At 42.5% G+C, this 17,350-nt stretch overlaps 4 protein-coding genes across 4 annotated transcripts; 1 reads left to right on the forward strand and 3 right to left on the reverse strand.

Annotated features, from left to right (window-relative positions):
• On the reverse strand, positions 1–3,541 carry LOC125742213 (THO complex subunit 4-like). Its single transcript, XM_049014016.1, has 6 exons — positions 3,155–3,541; positions 1,541–1,687; positions 1,219–1,366; positions 1,075–1,141; positions 812–995; positions 1–723 (listed from the first exon to the last, which is right to left on the reverse strand). The coding sequence occupies exons 1-6, from the start codon at positions 3,401–3,403 to the stop codon at positions 709–711; spliced, it is 810 nt and encodes a 269-aa protein (XP_048869973.1). The 5' UTR covers positions 3,404–3,541; the 3' UTR covers positions 1–708.
• Positions 3,542–4,271: 730 nt separating this feature from the next.
• Positions 4,272–5,330, forward strand: anapc11 (APC11 anaphase promoting complex subunit 11 homolog (yeast)). The gene is made up of 3 exons (XM_049014019.1): positions 4,272–4,410; positions 4,818–4,942; positions 5,047–5,330. The coding sequence occupies exons 2-3, from the start codon at positions 4,834–4,836 to the stop codon at positions 5,190–5,192; spliced, it is 255 nt and encodes an 84-aa protein (XP_048869976.1). The 5' UTR covers positions 4,272–4,410; positions 4,818–4,833; the 3' UTR covers positions 5,193–5,330.
• Positions 5,331–6,106: 776 nt separating this feature from the next.
• Positions 6,107–10,953, reverse strand: LOC125742215 (mapk-regulated corepressor-interacting protein 1-like). Its single transcript, XM_049014018.1, has 5 exons — positions 10,419–10,953; positions 9,564–9,669; positions 9,090–9,208; positions 8,235–8,330; positions 6,107–7,951 (listed from the first exon to the last, which is right to left on the reverse strand). The coding sequence occupies exons 2-5, from the start codon at positions 9,569–9,571 to the stop codon at positions 7,887–7,889; spliced, it is 288 nt and encodes a 95-aa protein (XP_048869975.1). The 5' UTR covers positions 9,572–9,669; positions 10,419–10,953; the 3' UTR covers positions 6,107–7,886.
• A 151-nt stretch (positions 10,954–11,104) lies between these two features.
• On the reverse strand, positions 11,105–13,491 carry ppp1r27b (protein phosphatase 1, regulatory subunit 27b). Its single transcript, XM_049014017.1, has 3 exons — positions 13,011–13,491; positions 12,455–12,605; positions 11,105–12,144 (listed from the first exon to the last, which is right to left on the reverse strand). Exons 1-3 carry the CDS (start codon positions 13,243–13,245, stop codon positions 12,024–12,026), a joined length of 507 nt encoding a protein of 168 aa, XP_048869974.1. The 5' UTR covers positions 13,246–13,491; the 3' UTR covers positions 11,105–12,023.
• Positions 13,492–17,350: the final 3,859 nt, after the last annotated feature.

Here is a 17,350-nt window from a genome sequence, read left to right on the forward strand (position 1 = left end):
AACACTGCAGAAACATTTAATTGATATTGATAAAATGCAAAGCAATGACCAAAGCAGACAGAAGCAAATATGTACAGGATCTCACACACTGCTTAAACATACGGCTATTTATTTGGTCATGGTATCACCTCTTCCCTACAGCCAATGGTGATGGTTTGGAAGATACATCAAGTTCATGATTGGTCACCATGGACCAGCCCTTCAGTCACTGAACAGAACCGCTAACACACAACCAGGCTGTTACAAATACAAAGGGTAACAATGTCCAGCAACCAAGTAAAAAAATAAGAGCATCACAAAGGTTAAACCTGGCTAGAATAAAAGGCTGCTGTTCTCAGCCGAAACTGCAATGGCTAAATTCAAATCTCAGTAGAAACATTTAAAAATCCACACGAAGTAAACCTCCTTCATTTGTACTGGCATCACAAATGAACAGGCAGTCATTGCGGCATTAACAGACACTGCAGGTTTATTACAATGATGCAAAAAGGGATCAAGACAAAACAAAGCAACTACATCCTTTTATATCCTACAGTCCAAAAGGTACAAAGAAAAGTAGAATGCGGAGAAAAAAAAAAGCCTCTCTGGAAAATTTTAAAATGCATGAGAGCTGAAGTAAAACATCCCATGACTACTGCTCAAAGTCGGCAAGCGATTTATTGCCAAGGCTGAGAGTAGCTGACAGATACGGTTCAGAGTGCTTTATGTCTAGCTGGTATCCATCTGCGGACAGAGAGAGAGGGGGAAAGGTTAGGCAGCACCCGCACTGCGTTTGCACTGTATACGCTGAACTCTTTGCCAGTTCACTCACCCTTGCATTGTATGCATCAAGCTGCGCATCCAGCTCTTCAGCAGACAGCTGCTGCCTGTTACCACCACGTCCGCCTCTTCCGCGTCCCCGTCCCCTGGTCCCGCTACCCCTGCCGCCCCGCTTCGTCATCCCTCCAAAACTGCCCCCGATTCGATTCCTGTTGAGGCCACCTACTGGATTCAAACTGCACATTGGCGACAGGATTAGACCGGCATTCCCAGTATAGGCTGTGGAGGATCAACCAACCACAAAACGCCACTTACCCCTGCACGACAGGCCTCCTCTGTGTGTCAATCTGCGACGTGACCAACTGGATGTTCATTGGGCGACCTGTTTGTTTCGATTAAAAATTCAGTAACACGTGCATCTGCAGCACTTCAGAAAACCCAACACCGAGCGCCACTCACCATCGAGTGGGACCCCATCATACTGCTTCATGGCTTTCAGCGCGTCGGCCTTCCTCTCGAAGTGGACATCCGCCGTCCCCAGGCTGCGGCCTGACCTGTCATAGTGCACCGCCGCTTTCTTTAGTGTCCCGAACTCTGCAAACAGCTCCTGCAAAATAAGCGGGGCATCAGGACTGCCGCCATGATGAAAACCCCCCACTTCACACAGTGACACTTGCATGGCTTCTGGGAGAAAATGCAAGCTTGATTACATGGCTGTCACAGGAGTTAAGGAAGAAGAGAGGCAAGCAAAGAGGAATATAAGCCACACTTAAGACAATACCTGGATATCTGCATCAGAGACCCCAAAGTCAAGGTTGGACACAAGCAGTTTGCCGCCTGTCTCCACGCCAGCTGCACCTCCTCCGGCACTTGCACCATAGCCGCTATCAAACAGGTCGTGCTGCCATTTGTCGGGGAGCTGCTTGGGCTGCAAGGGCAAAGACAAAGAACGCACCTGCTGACTTCAGGGCCCCTGTCCCTGCCAATCACACAGATCCCGGGAGACCAGAGACAAGTCCCGCTTCTCCAGGGAACACCAACCAGCCCAGGGACCCGCTGTCCTGTTCAGACTCATCTTCCATTACACTTTAAGGTAATGGTGAAAATGCACACTATAGACACTACATACATACACCACCAAGATACTAAGAACAGACAAGTTCCAAACACACCAGCTCAACACATTAACAACAATAGTGGGGTTTAATAAATCTAAATGGGCAGAAAAATCATTCACAATCACAAGCATGCTTCAGCGCGAGGAGTTAAATACATTCGATTAACTGGACAATGGGGTGGTTTACAAAAAGGCAACTCATCTAAACAACTCTACTAAGTAGATTCAGAATTTGTGGCCTGGGAGCATACCAATTAAGTGCCCCACTGAGAGAATGCATATTCCAAGCCTCACTTTTAATCAGTACCCCTGACACCCCTCCCCAACAGTGAAAGCCAGGGCCGATCTGCTTCGACAATCCCCGTCGCTGCATCGTCACATCGGAGGTGAAATAATCCTTCTCGAAGAAAAATTCCCTCTCGTTTGCAGGAAATGCTGCGACTTGGCTCGTCTAGCGCTGGGCTCCATTTCCTGCTTAAACCCGTAGAGTGCTCTTCATCACGACCAGGAGAGTCCAATGATTCGCTGGGTTTTCGCATCTTAAGTCCATGAATAAGTATAGGTTGAAGTACTGAGCGTCATGCCAAGGAGTAGAAATGGCGGTCAGCTATTTAAGCGTCCATTTTGTCCTTACGCCATTTTGTCAGAACAACAATGGAGCCGATCGTGTGACTGCATTTCGTTTAAATTAACAAAAGTCTCTGTTCCTCTTCTCGTTGACTAAGTTGCAGGTTCTTCAAAATTCACTGATTTCTATATTAGAGTAGATCCGACAAAGGTCTCCTGGATTCGAGCCCCAAAGTATGCTCGTTCATTCATTCATTTGGAGGAGATTCCCTAAACGATCCTGGCCGACGACTTACAGATGACATTTTCATTTCACTTGATCCACTGTGGCTCGTCGAAAAATAATAAAAAAAAAACCTTTGAATGAAACTTGCACTCATCCGAAGACTGGAGCTGAACACCGGCCTCTTCATCTTATTCAAGATGGCGCTGCAAGGCAATTTATACACTCGACACGGCGAGTTGGATAGCGTTATGAAATCAAAATTTAAGGTTACCGTTTGGGGGAAATGAAAACATCATGAATTACACTTCCTCTAACGATGGCCACTTTAGTAGTGGCCAAATAACATTTTGCTCCAAATTAGAACTCCAGAGGGTTCCCATGCTAGCTAGCAACGTTAGCTAAGTATATAATATTTTAAAAGACTGAGGACTCTGATGCCACGATCTTATCCGATTTCTGAGCCAATCTCTTTTTCTTTCTCCTACCCTGCTGTACGGCGTAGGTCTGCTTCTACCCCGGCTTAGGGTTTGTCGATTCCGAAAAGGGCCCGATCCGCCGCCTCGGCCCCCAAAGCCGCCTCCTCCGGTGCCTCCAAGTCGGCCGACGTTACCGCCTCGTCCTCCGCCCAACCCTCCCCTACCACGGCCTCTACCGCCACGCGCCCCGCCGCCCCCTCGCTGCTGCTTGTTTATCTTAATAATATCATCCAGCGACATATCCATTTTGTCAGCCATAGCGCCGCTGAAGTCACGTATCTTTACACCGTACACACCAAACTCTGCACTAACTGGCTCTATGTGGCTACCTACCACTAAACTAATGCAAGAACAAACGCTCTCGGGCTTCTCTAATGATTCCCAGGAAATGACGTTTCCCTAATGCGCAACTTCCGTTTAATGTTGGTTTTGGGAATTGGAGTAATATGAGTGCTGATGTAGTTGCGGCAGTTCTTGCATGCACGGTGTTGATAGCAAACAGGCATTCATTATTGAGACTGTAATATAAGTGCTGCTGGTGTACAGTATTTATAGTTCCTCCTGTTATTCCGTTTATTAATATAAAGTATCATGCAATATACAAATAATAACGTCTAGTTTCAGTATTTTTCCATATGAAAACCGAACTCTTTAAGTTTCTATTTACATTATATTGCATGTTTCCTCATAGTTCATTGTGTGTCTATTGTGTGTCATCTTCATAGTTCATAGTGTGTCTATTGTGTGTCATCTGTTGTGTCAAATGTTACAACTGTTATGTGTGTGCGCTGCTCCTCTGTGTCTTTAAATTGCCTGGGACAAATGAAGTTTTTTAAATTGAATTGAATTAAACAGACCATCTTTTCCCAAGTATACGTTGAATAAAATATTTATAGCTGCATACACGCGAAATGTAATAATGTATACATGTTTCCACTTAGGATAAACAAACGTGAACTCTATATTAAATGCGATTATTTCATAAAAATAACATTCTGAATATATTTTATCTAAAATGACTACACTTTAGACTATCGTGATTACTATAATACTGCGGGTGGCAGCTATAGTGCGATGAAACGTTCACATCATAGTAAGATGGAGTCTTCCTCCACATCGCAAGGGGGCGCTGTATAATATTTTTTATCCCTTATGCCGAACTAGGGGGGCAGATGTAAACGGAACTACTTATTAGAAATGGCATTCGTTTGGCTTTGAGGAGAGAATCCAGCGCTGTTGAAAAGACTTTTTGATTAAATCGTTAGGTATAAAGATATGTAGTAATTTATTCCGTTGCTGTTTTCACTTTTGTTTATAGCAAACATTTTAGATCTCATAAATGATCTGTAGCAAGCATGCTTACATTCGGCTTTGTGACTGAAGAGATTTGATTGTAGTTGTTCAACAAGTAAATTCAAATTAAAAAAAAAACTTTAATTCTCTGGTTATCTTTCGGAATAATTTTACTGCGGCGGAGAGACACCAATTGCAATTAAATAACTATACGTAGTGTAATGATCTGAATTGTTGATTCAGAACAGTTTGATTGCGAAATTAAAGTTTATTCAAGGTCTTAATAAGAAGTAACTGGATTGTGGTTTTCATATACTAAATGTGCAGGCTTCCGCTGTTATTCCGACAGACTATTAACGGACAGTGTTTTGATCGACAGCGCCTATAAGTCGGAGATGAAGGTGAAAATCAAGCAATGGAACGGCGTGGCGTCTTGGCTGTGGGTGGCCAACGACGAGAATTGTGGCATCTGCAGGATGTCCTTTAATGGTTGCTGTCCGGACTGTAAGTGCCAAGACAGTTGATATACGCTGTTGAGCTATGTCCCTTTATGTATTTGAATACCAGTTATAATCAATTCCAGTCTAAAAGGAAGATATCTTTTTCAGGTAAGGTGCCTGGTGATGACTGCCCATTGGTCTGGGGTCAGTGTTCTCATTGTTTCCACATGCATTGCATCTTGAAGTGGCTGAACTCACAGCAGGTGCAGCAGCAATGTCCTATGTGCCGCCAGGAATGGAAGTTCAAAGAATGACATCAGCACACCTGTCTATGAACTGCTTCAGGAAGTGGAAATGGAACACAAGGGGCTTAGATGCTTTAAAGCCCAACACGCTTATTGTCCATGTATTTTATTATTTATTATTATTTTATTTGTGTTGTTATTGCAGGTGCCTCTTTATCCTAATCTAGAGATCTCTATGCTTATGAGTATCTGTGTCTCTGAGAAAAGGGATTTTTTTTTATCTGGTAGCTGAATTTCAAGCTTTACATTTCATCATAATGCTTTGTACCATTTTGTTGTATGTTGTTCGAAAAAAATAAATAGTATTAAAATTATCACACGTACATATGAAATGGGAAAAAGTTTGCATTTGACAGCCATTCCACTAATGATGGCAACAGGACTAGGTTGTCCCTTAATATCATTTGACTCTGTTGCAAGTGAAGTACTTCACTATGGTTCCCCGAAATCTTTTGCCTTGTTCGCAGCGCACACTGGTCTGCTCAGACAAGTCGGAAGCAGTTATGACCATCAATCTGTCATCCCCTGCGGTGACTCCATTCCAGTGCTGCTTATTTAAACTCAGTTTCTGTTATTCAAGGCTGCAGCTGATGACGTAACAGTATTCTGTATTTCAGTGATAGAGCAATTTGGTAATTACAAGACAAACCTTGAGTGACAGTCCCCTGCACACTGAGTCCACGCAGGGACGGATTACGGACCGGGCCAGCGGGGCCGCTGCCCAGGGGCCCTTGGGGCCCATGGGGCCCCTAGCCCAAAACAATTTGCAACGCTTATCAACAATGTATTTTTGTTTGTCTATTTTAGAGGGCCTACATTCTTTGATCCTCTGCCTACAAGGGTCCCTGACCCTATAGGGAGGGCGTTTGGCTGCCAAGAGCCCTTGAATTGTGGTGGTGGTGCTGGTGGTGGGGGGGGGCCCTCGCGAACGTTTTGCCCAGGGGCCCACACAACCCATAATCCGTCCCTGAGTCCACGGCAAAGGGTCCAAAGCAGATTTCAGGCTTTGTTACATGTTTTTTTTTTTTTCCATTAAAGAAACCCAACTATTTTGTGTATCTCTTATGAAAGCTTTATTTACACAATTCTTTAGCAGATACGGCTTTTTGAACTTCTCGGGACTTGTAGTTTCTCTCCATTTGCAAAAACCATTTGCACTCCATCATTTTAGCAAATCATGTAGGAAAACAAAATGAAAACAAAAACATGCCTTCCTGAGTTGGCATTGAGGAAGAACCAGAATCCTAATGATGGAACATACTTTAAGCAACATTCAGTCCAATTCTGCTCAGATGCATGAGAACTTTCCATGCGACCCATCTTAAGCGGACACATCAGAAAAACCATTCGTACCGGGCTTTGGTAGTCTGTATTCCACAGGATTATGAGGATGCTTGCAGGAGGAGAAAAACTGAAATGCCAGCACACGACGGCTTCAGCATTGCAGGACAGACCCTGGAAAACCCGTTTAGTGCAGAAGCACGTAATAGCAGTCAACAAAATGGGGCTGAGTGGACAGGACGAATCTCAAAAATTACCTTGCAAAAGGTTTGCAGGGTATGGACTTGTGGCAGGCCAATGCAGTCAAGCGTCGACACCAAAAAAAGCTGAGCATGTCAAGCTTCTACTAGCTGAATTCATTATCTGCTGATGTTAAACAATGCTGCCAGTTTTATCAGGTCTGCCCATAAATCTCCCATGTAATTGTAACAAGTCAGGTGAATAAGGAATATATTAATTGTTTATAATATAATAACAAAGGCGTTCTAAATACGTTCTAAAAACATGATTTTAGGAGGAAACAAGAAATTGTCAGCATATTACAGGGAGGAGTTTGAATATAACATAATTCTCTGCTTAACCAAGGTAAAAAATTCACAATACCTGCAAGTGCAGCTTCATCATAACTGATCTTTAGCAAGATACTGTTACACCAGCATTGTGTAACTAGTATCTGCATCTGCAATCACTTTAAAATAAATACATTTTGTAGGACAATGAATGGTCTGACTAGAGCAGTCGTCATTTTGCAAGGAGCTGCACTTTTTAAAAAGTCAGAAATGATCCTAAAATGTCTTAGCATAACTCAATCTCATCACCACGTCTTTATTCTATCATACTAGTTTCACCTAAAACTGTCACCGGCCATTAGAAATCCTCACATTCTGCCAATCATGTAGTCAGGAAAATCAGCAGAGCAAACAGTAAGACTGTAAACCTGCCAAGAGAAAATAAGTGGATTGACCTTTAAAATCAGCTAATCAGCACTACCCTCCTGATAGTCTGCTTTAGCTCCAATAATACATTTTGCATGAAAAACAATTTGCAATAACCCAATTCCAACAAGTGTCATTTTTCCCACTGCCACAATATATCCAGGAATCAAGTGGAAAGAATCACCACAGTGAAAAACACAATGCTAACTCTCCCTTGATCTCTCACCTCCCCAATAGGGAAGCCAAAAATCAGAAGTCAAACAGAGCAAAGCTCTGAGGGTGTCAGCGAGATGTCGACGTGACGTTCCGATGCAGCAGGGCCAGGAAATGGGGTCAGTCACTGTACTGTAGCTGTAGAAGGGCCAGTAAGCAGTGCTGGGAGCCGAGAACACAGGCCGTCCTGGGACTGGTCAATTGGCTGGTCAGCTGATAAAAAGGATCGTTGGAAGAGTGTCTCAGGGAAAGGCAGACAAGTTAGGACGGACAGCTAAGACTTTTTGGAATCCTGTGTGTTTCGCCTTTTGATGTCACTGAGGTCGACTGGTGTGAAAGCTGCAGACAGGACAGAAACAGCAATGACAATGGGAATTCGCAAAACAACATTACATGCCCAATAAAACAAAATATTATTTCAATTTATGTAACTGAGGGGTGAGACGATGGATTTTATACAAATACTTTTATAACAAAATTTAAATATAGTGAAGACTGCCATGCATTAAAGTAGCAATTCAGAATTTTTAAAATAAATAAATTGAACGATACGATGCTGCACTTGTTTTTACTTGCTTTTAATCTGAATCCCAAATGCGGAAAGACAAGTAAAGTGGCTTACAATGCAGGGCAGGGTTTGGGTTCTTTTCCACATATTCCTGAGGTCCTCGATCACTGTTCTGGGAGGACTTGACGTCTCTCATAACACACTGCCAGGCTGATGGAAACAGTGTTTAAGCATTGATTGCATTTAGATCATCAACATGACGATTTCTCTTATATGGGATTGTGACATTCACACTGCTCAGGCAAAAAAAAAAAAACAGCTGCTGTTTGAATTTTTGGTTTCACCTTTAGCTTTGATGATGACGCACATTTCTCATGGCATTGTCTCCACAGGCTTATACAACATCTCACCCTTTATTTTCATCCACATTTGCATTAATTTCTCACCGAGATCCTGTACTGACAAGTGAGTTGAGCCCCTCCATAAAGCCTCCTTTATCACATGCCAAAGACCTTCAATGAGGTTAAGGTCGCAACTCTGAGGTGACCAAGTAATACGTGATAATGATTCCTCATGCGCCCTGAACCACTCTTTGACAATTCGAACCCAATGAATCTTGGCATTCTTGTGCTGGAATATGCCCATGCCAACAGGGAAGAGAAAAACCCATTCATGATGGACGGAGGTGCAACCTGGCCATTAGATCCAGGTACTCAGCTGACTTATGTAAATAATGCTGAATAACGTTGCTGAGCTGTAATAATGATCCTAGTCATTGGCTCTTAAGTATTTTCTGATACAAATTCTAATGGTGACGTTTTTTTGGCCGGGCAGTGTATATTACATTATGAAGAAGCAATAATAAAAAAAAGATTTGGAAATTAGCACTAGTGTGACTTAAGGGATAAATTAAACTAAAGAACTTATTACGTGTTTCTGCTTCCCCGTAAAATTCCGCCATTGACTCACTGTCATGGATGAAACGCACGTTCTCCTCATGCGCTGGCGTGAAGAGCTCCCCTGTGTTAGTAGGGGATCGAGGACTGGAGGTCCGTTTGTAGTTGTGAACTATCCTAGCAGCTGGTGAGCTGGGAAAGAAAACAGCAGAAGCCGTCACACCATCGGAATTACAGGGAGGGGAGGAGCAAGACAATATACAAAATCTCACAAGTAAAAAAAATCTGGTGCCAGATGCTGCCAGGATTTTCATGGACATAGTGAGAAAAACAAAATATCAAGTGTAAAGTCCAAGCATAGACCAGCTTTATAAATAATTTAAAAAAATGCTTTTACAAGGATTTTCACAAGCGCTAGATATGGAGACATGGTATGGGAGCCATTATTAACGGCTTAATAATTTCTAAAGTTGAGAGTGGCTTCCAGTTTCACAACTACATTCAGAAATCTTTCTGCACCCTTTCGGCCAGGAGCACATCCCCCCACCTGGTCATTTTGGCGTCTGACTTTACTTAATCTTCTCCTCTTCGGTCCTTTTATTACTGGCAGAGCCCTGGCAATCTAGGAAACTGGTCGATTGCTGTGGTTCATTCTGGCAAAACAGAAACATCAGTGGATTCAATTTCATATTTGGCAACAAAAATCGTAGAGACTTTTCAGTATATCCAGTTGGCAAGGAAAATACATCTAGCGAGATTGGATAAGACAGATGTCAAACACGTAGTACTGGCGAAACATGTCTAGGTCCCATACAAATACCTTAGGATAATTAACTCGGGTTTTTGTAACTAGTAAAGAATACTTTCAGTATACCGGAATTCTTATGTAATTAGGACACGTATGGTTGCAAATTACAAATGTGGTGATTATGAATGCATGTGTCTCCATGCGTTTAACCATTATCAGGTTATCTAAATATAAATAGGAAAGCTTCCTGCCAATGGGCAAATTACAGAGGCTGAAAGTGTCCCACGTTGTTACCCGGAGAGTGTACGTTTCAGATTGCACAATTACAGGGGGTTATCTGTGCACCTCCACTAAAACAAACACATCCTAGATTACACAGGCTATAGGTTATATTACACGTGAAATGTGTGAAGCGAGAATCGCCCCTGTACAGGACATCAGCACTGCCATATTTGAAAGGATTCAGATTTCTCTTCAGTACTACTCTGCAACTGAAGAGAAACGAAAACGACAGCAGACTCTAGGTGGCTAATAATGTCACCAACCCAGTGATTAAATGTGTGGCTACATGAAGATATATGCGAAATTCTATGTGCAGTCCCTGTAGCGCCGGTAGAAGTCAGTATGCATGCAACCTAAAAAAAAGGCACTTACCAGGCTCGCTGGTTAATAATAATCGAAGTGCACGCTGACCCAGTTATCAGTACCGGCTAGCGATCATCGGTCCGACCTCGGCTGGTTCCGGTAACTTAAGACAAAGCGGATCGCGGGTACCGAAGGGAGGCGGCGAGCTGCTCAGGTTCCTCGGTAAATTCCCCCGTTTGGCAGCCAGCGGGTCCTTTCTTTCTGTCTTCTTTCTTTTCTTTTCTTCCCCTCCTTCCCTGCTGTGCTTCGGGCCTCCGAAGGCCGTGACGCTTCCCCTGTTTTCCGATCCCTTCCGGGCAGCAGGCGGAAGCCCGACTGAGGCAGTCCGTACGAGTGCGCCGAAAGCCCGACAAAAGCGGCTCGCAGGACCGCGCTGATAGCCGTACAAAAGCGGCCTCCGCAGCCGAACTGAAATCCCTACAATTACAGCTCCCACCGAAAGCCGTGTCCTCCCATAAAACTAGCAGATTCACGACTTACGGCTGTAAAAATGAAACTCCCTACTTACGTCCCCATAACCGTCAGCTGTCGTTTACCGGTCACACGACAAATTAAACAAGACTTGTATTTACCGGCACCCCAAGTTAACTTTGTTTTCTCTCTTCACGTAGATATCGAATGGTTTCCTTTGTTCTTTTTATTCTCGAGAAGTCATACTTGATAGACCGTATACCCAGAATGACAAATACAAAATGAACTTTCACAAAAAAGAATTTTATTTAAAAATGGTATTATATATAAAAAAACAAATAATGTTAATAGTAAAAAAAATACCGTACAGTTTTGTAGTAAGAATGTTATCGTTTAACACTAATAATAAGACATAATATGTAAAAACAGTTAAATAACTAAAGCTTGAAAAGATCTTTGTGCAAAGAGCAGCAAAACATTCATTCCAAGATGTTGTGAACGTTGTGTTTTAAGTGCTAATCAAAGTTCTGTTCTCAAATATTCACTATTTTCGATATTCTCCACAGGATAATAAACAGGTTACATAAATGCCGTGTGCCTTTTCTTATAAACGGTAAACACGTACTATATGGCATACTGTGTGTGTGTGTGTGTTCTCTAACATTTTACATTCTAAAATTCAGTCTATTTGTCTTTTACTTTTGGAGATGGGAAACATACAAAAAAAATGTTAAACATAATCTCAAAATAAAGAACACACTTAGTTTGAGGTCGACATTCAGAGATAAGCACTTTTAATACATTATTTTAGGAATCCTGCTGTAATGTTCAAATGTAACACAGTCTCATACATGTGTAAAAGCGAAGAACAATAAAACAAAAATGCAAAAATAAAAATATAAGACAAAATGTAAGTATCATTTTCAGTTCTACAAAATAGTGTGCCTGTATTCAGTCCTTGTGCAGTAAAATGCTTTTTCAATGAGCTTGTCTGCCGGCTGAGATCAGAAATGTTCACTCTCCAGTTCCCACAACGTGTCTGAATGCAGCTATTTGACTTTCACTGGGCCAGACCTGTCTTCCTACTCCAGAGAGGTGACTGGAAAGCAGGACGTCCGGCTGACCTTGCCGCTTCGTTCTGTTACCGTCAGCGTACGCATGGAAGACGACGCACTTGAGTTTCAGTGAAGACTTTACTCTGGGTCAGTCACAGCCCACCTTGAACAGCCTGAGCAGCTCCTTGCAGTCGGGATCTATGAGGTCCACTGGCTTCTCCCCACATTTGTTCACAACTTTAGCATCAGCACCCAGAGACAGCAGGTATCTGAGGAGAGAACCAGTGGGAGATGAATATGCATCAAAGTGGGGACATCTGCACTGACCAAGTGACAATGGCATGGAGAGCTCTGAAAGTCACAGACTCAGTTGCACGGGAGACAAACTGATGTTTGACCATTGTGTTTGAGTCCTTGGAAAGGACACGAGCATGCTTCTCTCTTGTGTAGTCTGGATGTGGTTCTGTCTACATCTATGCATGTCGGAAAGTAGCAGACCTTTCCGGTCAGCACGCTGTTACAGTAGTGCTGACCAAAGTACCATGGCAAGGTGCATATTTGCATTTTCCAGCAGCTTACTTGGCAATGTGCGGATAGCTATCGCTGCAGGCCATATGCAAGGGCGTCCAGCCTTCCTCGTCCTCCTGCTGGATGTCCGCCCCGTATTTCACCAGCAGCTTCACACATTCCAGATTGCCTGAGAGGACGGCTTCGTGGAGGGCGCACATGCCTGTGGGATCAGCAATGGCCATTCTGTTGGTTATGATACAGTTGATGAAACCATGCTGGACAAGCCTTTGCAGGAAAGGGACACCAGTGACTTCATTATTCATATGACAAAAAGTACTTTTTATTATTGCATTTGGGCATAAACAGCATATTTGGGCTTCTAGTCTGACTTCATCTCAAATCTATTAGCCTCTAAACAGAGTTGGGTAATTCAGGTGCAGAGAGTAAAAGTCTACATTCACTTAACTGTATTTTTGGATTTCAAGAGGAAACCAGAATTTACATAAGGAGGACATGCAAGCTCCAGAAGTAATTATGGAACCCACAACCTGTAGATGTGAAGCTACGTTACTAACCCCTGAAGCCACACTGTACCAGCAGTTCCAGCAGCGGCTAATTCTCTTACCTGACTGGAAAATGGTTCCCAAGCAGATTTTTTTAGTCCTGATGAAGCGGCCTACTTGCTCCAGGTCTCCCTCCCGAATGTGATCCTGGAAGACGATGTCATTGGGAAAGTGCACAGATCGGGGTGGCTTGAGTGAAACGGCAGTACGCTTACAAGTCGTAATGCTGCCATCGACTGGGATGCAGCGGTTGTACTGAGTATTCTTCATAACGGCACACTGGCTGAAATATTTCATGTCTGCGGTAAAGGAGCGAAAAACGAAGTGGGAATCGAGGCTGCTGGGAAGCAAAAAAATTAAAAAATATCAAGTGCTTCAGCAAAAGTAAAATACTCCAATTCCCGTATCCTTTAAGTTCCTCTTGTTAGTGTCTAGCTCTCTTAAGACTCGCTGAAGTAAAATAAAAGAATCAAAACCTAAGACTTCAGTATCGGTGCAGTGGTTTACCTCCCTTGTGGTCAGAAAGCAGTGTAGGTTCTGGGTTACATGCGGGAAATGAGACTCTATATACTCTCTGCGGAGCTATTTTTGGGTGCTGTCACCTTACTTATCAGATGGCTTCTGCATGACTGGGTCCTTCCCACATCACGCCCTCTGCTTGCTCACGCCTCATAAAGCAATGAGAGAGCAGCCTTAGCATCTGTTTTCATCTTGGCCGATGAGCACATTCATCATCTATATCATCAAGATCCGTTACAGGCAGGGCTCACGTAGAGCACTGACAGAACGTAAACTTCTAGTAAATAGCACTGGGTGAGGGGGACAGGGGAAGCCTTCCTACATGTCACTCGTGTGCAATTCTAGAACTTCGGACATGTTTAACGTTGTTGGTAACGATCAACAACCATCCATGGGTCATACTGGTACTCATGCTTCCAGAACGGTCTACTCGTTTGAGTTGGCTGTGACAATTCATGCAGTCTGATGTCAGAGAAGCTCCTCAGACTGATAAACATTAAGATAAAATGGGTTGGGGCTTTAATTGATACTTTATTGATCCTCATGGGGAAATTCTCTTTATTCCTCCCCCAACTTACTCTCTGTAGGTAAGAACAAGCTGACTGTGAAGGGCAGCCACTGATAGCAGCACCCAGGGAGCTCAGGGTTAAGGGCCGTACTCAAGGACATGTTGGCCCCTGGAGGATGGGCTCCCCCTTTGAGTCTGGTCCCTCCCAAGGTTTCTTCCTTCTAGGGAGTTTTTCCTTGCCACTCGTCAACATTACAATGTAATGTTGTGATAATGCGCTATATAAAAATAAATTTGTTGTTGTTGTTGTTGTTGTTTGTTTGTTTGTTTGTTTGTTGTGCCGAGACTGGGCTCAAACCAGCAATTTTCTGATCACAGGCACAGAGGCTTAGCCCACTGTGCCACACACTGCCCCCTGGCATCGCTCTACTTTTACTTTAAAATAACACATATAGTGCCTTTCTAGATTATCACTCTACTATAAACTTTGTCCTGTTATTTAATTTTGTAGACAAAGCTTACAATCGATATCATATTCGCGTCGATGTTTCGTATTCAAATGTGACATTTGAAAATTCAAAATAGATGTCAAGAGTTAAATGTTCCATGGGTATTGTATAGTGTAATGTTTGAAGGAGTTAAATGTTTCATGGGTATTGTATAGTGTAATGTTTGTAGGAGTTAAATGTTTCATGGGTATTGTATAGTGTAGTGCTTGTAGGAGTTAAATGTTTCATGGGTATTGTATAGTGTAATGTTTGTAGGAGTTAAATGTTTCATGGGTATTGTATAGTGTAGTGCTTGTAGGAGTTAAATGTTTCATGGGTATTGTAAAGTGCATAAAAGCAACCATGTTATGCTCACTTTCTCAATTCACTTTAATACAGCACTTCTCAACACAGGGGAGAAATTTGACAAAGGGTTTACTGGATTGCACAACTATTTGAGCATCTCTTTGTTGGTGTACACTAAGGACACTATCATCGCACCTGTGGGCATCTAACAGGTTCGTTATCTAAGCTCATTAACTGGACAGAAAATTTGGTTACAATTTGTAATGTTATGGTCGGAACACTCATTTCAGGTAATTAGTCTGCCTTTATGTTTTAGTTGCAGATCTGGGAGGATAAGTACACAGAAAAGCGTTACATTTATGGACAGGCAGAGACTGTATTCAGAACGGACTTGTACAAATATATCCTGCATAAAACATACAAATCAGCATTTAGCCATAAATTAATATACCTCCCACATAAAGAATGCTATTAATTTCTGGTGAATTCATGATGAATTCATTTATAGAGCATTTGGCTGTAGTTGGGGGCGTGAGTATGACATGTAATATGTCACTTGTGGGACACACATCCCACAAGCCAAGGAACATTTGATTTTTTTTCCCCTAAAACTATGTTGGGGACTAGGACAGGTCAGCAAGTGTTTTTACATATGTACACCCTGTTCCAAATTATTATGCAAATGATATTTTTCTCATTTATCTAAATAAGTGATGTAAACAACAGTCAGAATAATTCTCATGTTATCAACTATTAAGAGTGCAATTCAAATTTTATTGAACAAATCTCCTAATGATTACAGTATTTTTTTGTTAAATAAAACACAATGAACTGTTCCAAATTATTATGCACAGTAAGCTTCAAAACACTTTATAAGTTGTAAAGAACTGAAAAATGTCATTTGTTGTGTTTGCAGCATATGTACTGAAATCAAACGCTATTTGAATCAAACTTTTAAAACGTTTTTACTTTTTAAACGTTTTAACAGGTCACGTCACATTTTGACATAGAACCCCTTATTTGATAGCAGCTTCACAAGTCTTGCATCCATTGAACTTATAAGTATTTGGACAGTTTCTGCTTGAATTTGTTTGCAAGATGTCAGAATAGCCTCCCAGAGCTGCTGTTTGGATGTAAACTGCCTCCCACCCTCATAGATCTTTAGCTTGAGGATCCTCCAAAGGTCCTCAATAGGACTGAGGTCAGGGGAGGATGGAGGCCACACCATGACTTTCCTTTTATCCCCATAGCAGCCATTGATGCAGAGGTATTCTTTGCAGCATGAGATGGTGCATTGTCATGCATGAAGATGATTTTATTACGGAAGGCATAGTTCTTCCTTCTGTACCAGGGAAGAAAGTGGTCAGTCAGAAACTCCACATACTTTGCCGAGGTCATCTTCACACCTTCAGGGACCCTAAAGGGGCCAACCAGCTCTCTTCCCATGATTCCAGCCCAAAACATGACTCCACCACCTCCTTGCTGATGTCGCAGCTTTGTTGGAACGCGGTGGCTGTCCACCAACCATCCACTACTCCATCCATCTGGACCATCCAGGGTCGCACGGCACTCATCAGTGAACAGGACTGTTTGAAAATTAGTCTTCATGTATTTCTCTGCCCACTGCAGCCATTTCTGCTTGTGAGCACTGGTTAGTGGTGGCCGAATAGAAGGTTTATGCACAGTTGTCTGACTCTGGAGGACTCTACACCTTGATGTCTGTGGGACTCCAGAGGCACCAGCAGCTTCAAATATCTATTTGCTGCTACATAACGGCATTTTAGCAGCTGCTCTCTTGATCCGATGCATGGATCTGACAGAAATCTTCCTGAATTTGCCTTTATCTGCACGAACCCGTCTGTGCTCTAAATCAGACACAAATCTCTTGATAGTGCGATGATCACGCTTAAGTTTTTGTGAAATGCCTAATGTTTTCATACCTCGTCCAAGGCACTGACATATTTCACGCTTCTCAGCAGCAGAGAGATCCTTTTTCTTCCCCATATTGGTTGCTAACTGTGGTCTGCTTAATAACGTGGAACATCCTTCTTAAGTAGTTTATCCTTTAATTGGGCACACCTGGTCAAGTAATTGTCACAGGTGTCTAAAATTTCTTCCAGTGATCCAAAGAGCCCGGAAACACAATGCCATCCATGAGTTTAATTGAAAACCAAAAAATCTAATTTTAGTGACACTTAAATAGAATTTGCATAACAATTTGGAACAGGGTGTAGAAGAATTGCAACTGTCTCAAACTGCCTTTTCTCAGGTAGGCAGGAGATCCAACTACAGTCATGTGCCACGTAACGTTTTGGCCAACGATAGAGGTCCCATAAGATTATACTATAATGGAGATGAGAAAATCGCATTGCATTAGACATTAGTGGCGATGCTGGTATAAACAAACCTACTTTGCTGCCAATGATACAAAATAGCACCTACAGTTACATACAGGCCATAATGCTGCATAAAACATTTATGCATTTACTATACTGTACTTGGTGTACTTTCTACTTATGAAGCTTTATTGTAGCCTCTGTGCGCAGTAGGCTATACCTTCTAGGTTTGTGTAAGTACTCTG

Source organism: Brienomyrus brachyistius, chromosome 5 (genome assembly GCF_023856365.1).
Source record: "Brienomyrus brachyistius isolate T26 chromosome 5, BBRACH_0.4, whole genome shotgun sequence".
In the NCBI taxonomy this organism is placed as follows: domain Eukaryota; kingdom Metazoa; phylum Chordata; class Actinopteri; order Osteoglossiformes; family Mormyridae; genus Brienomyrus; species Brienomyrus brachyistius.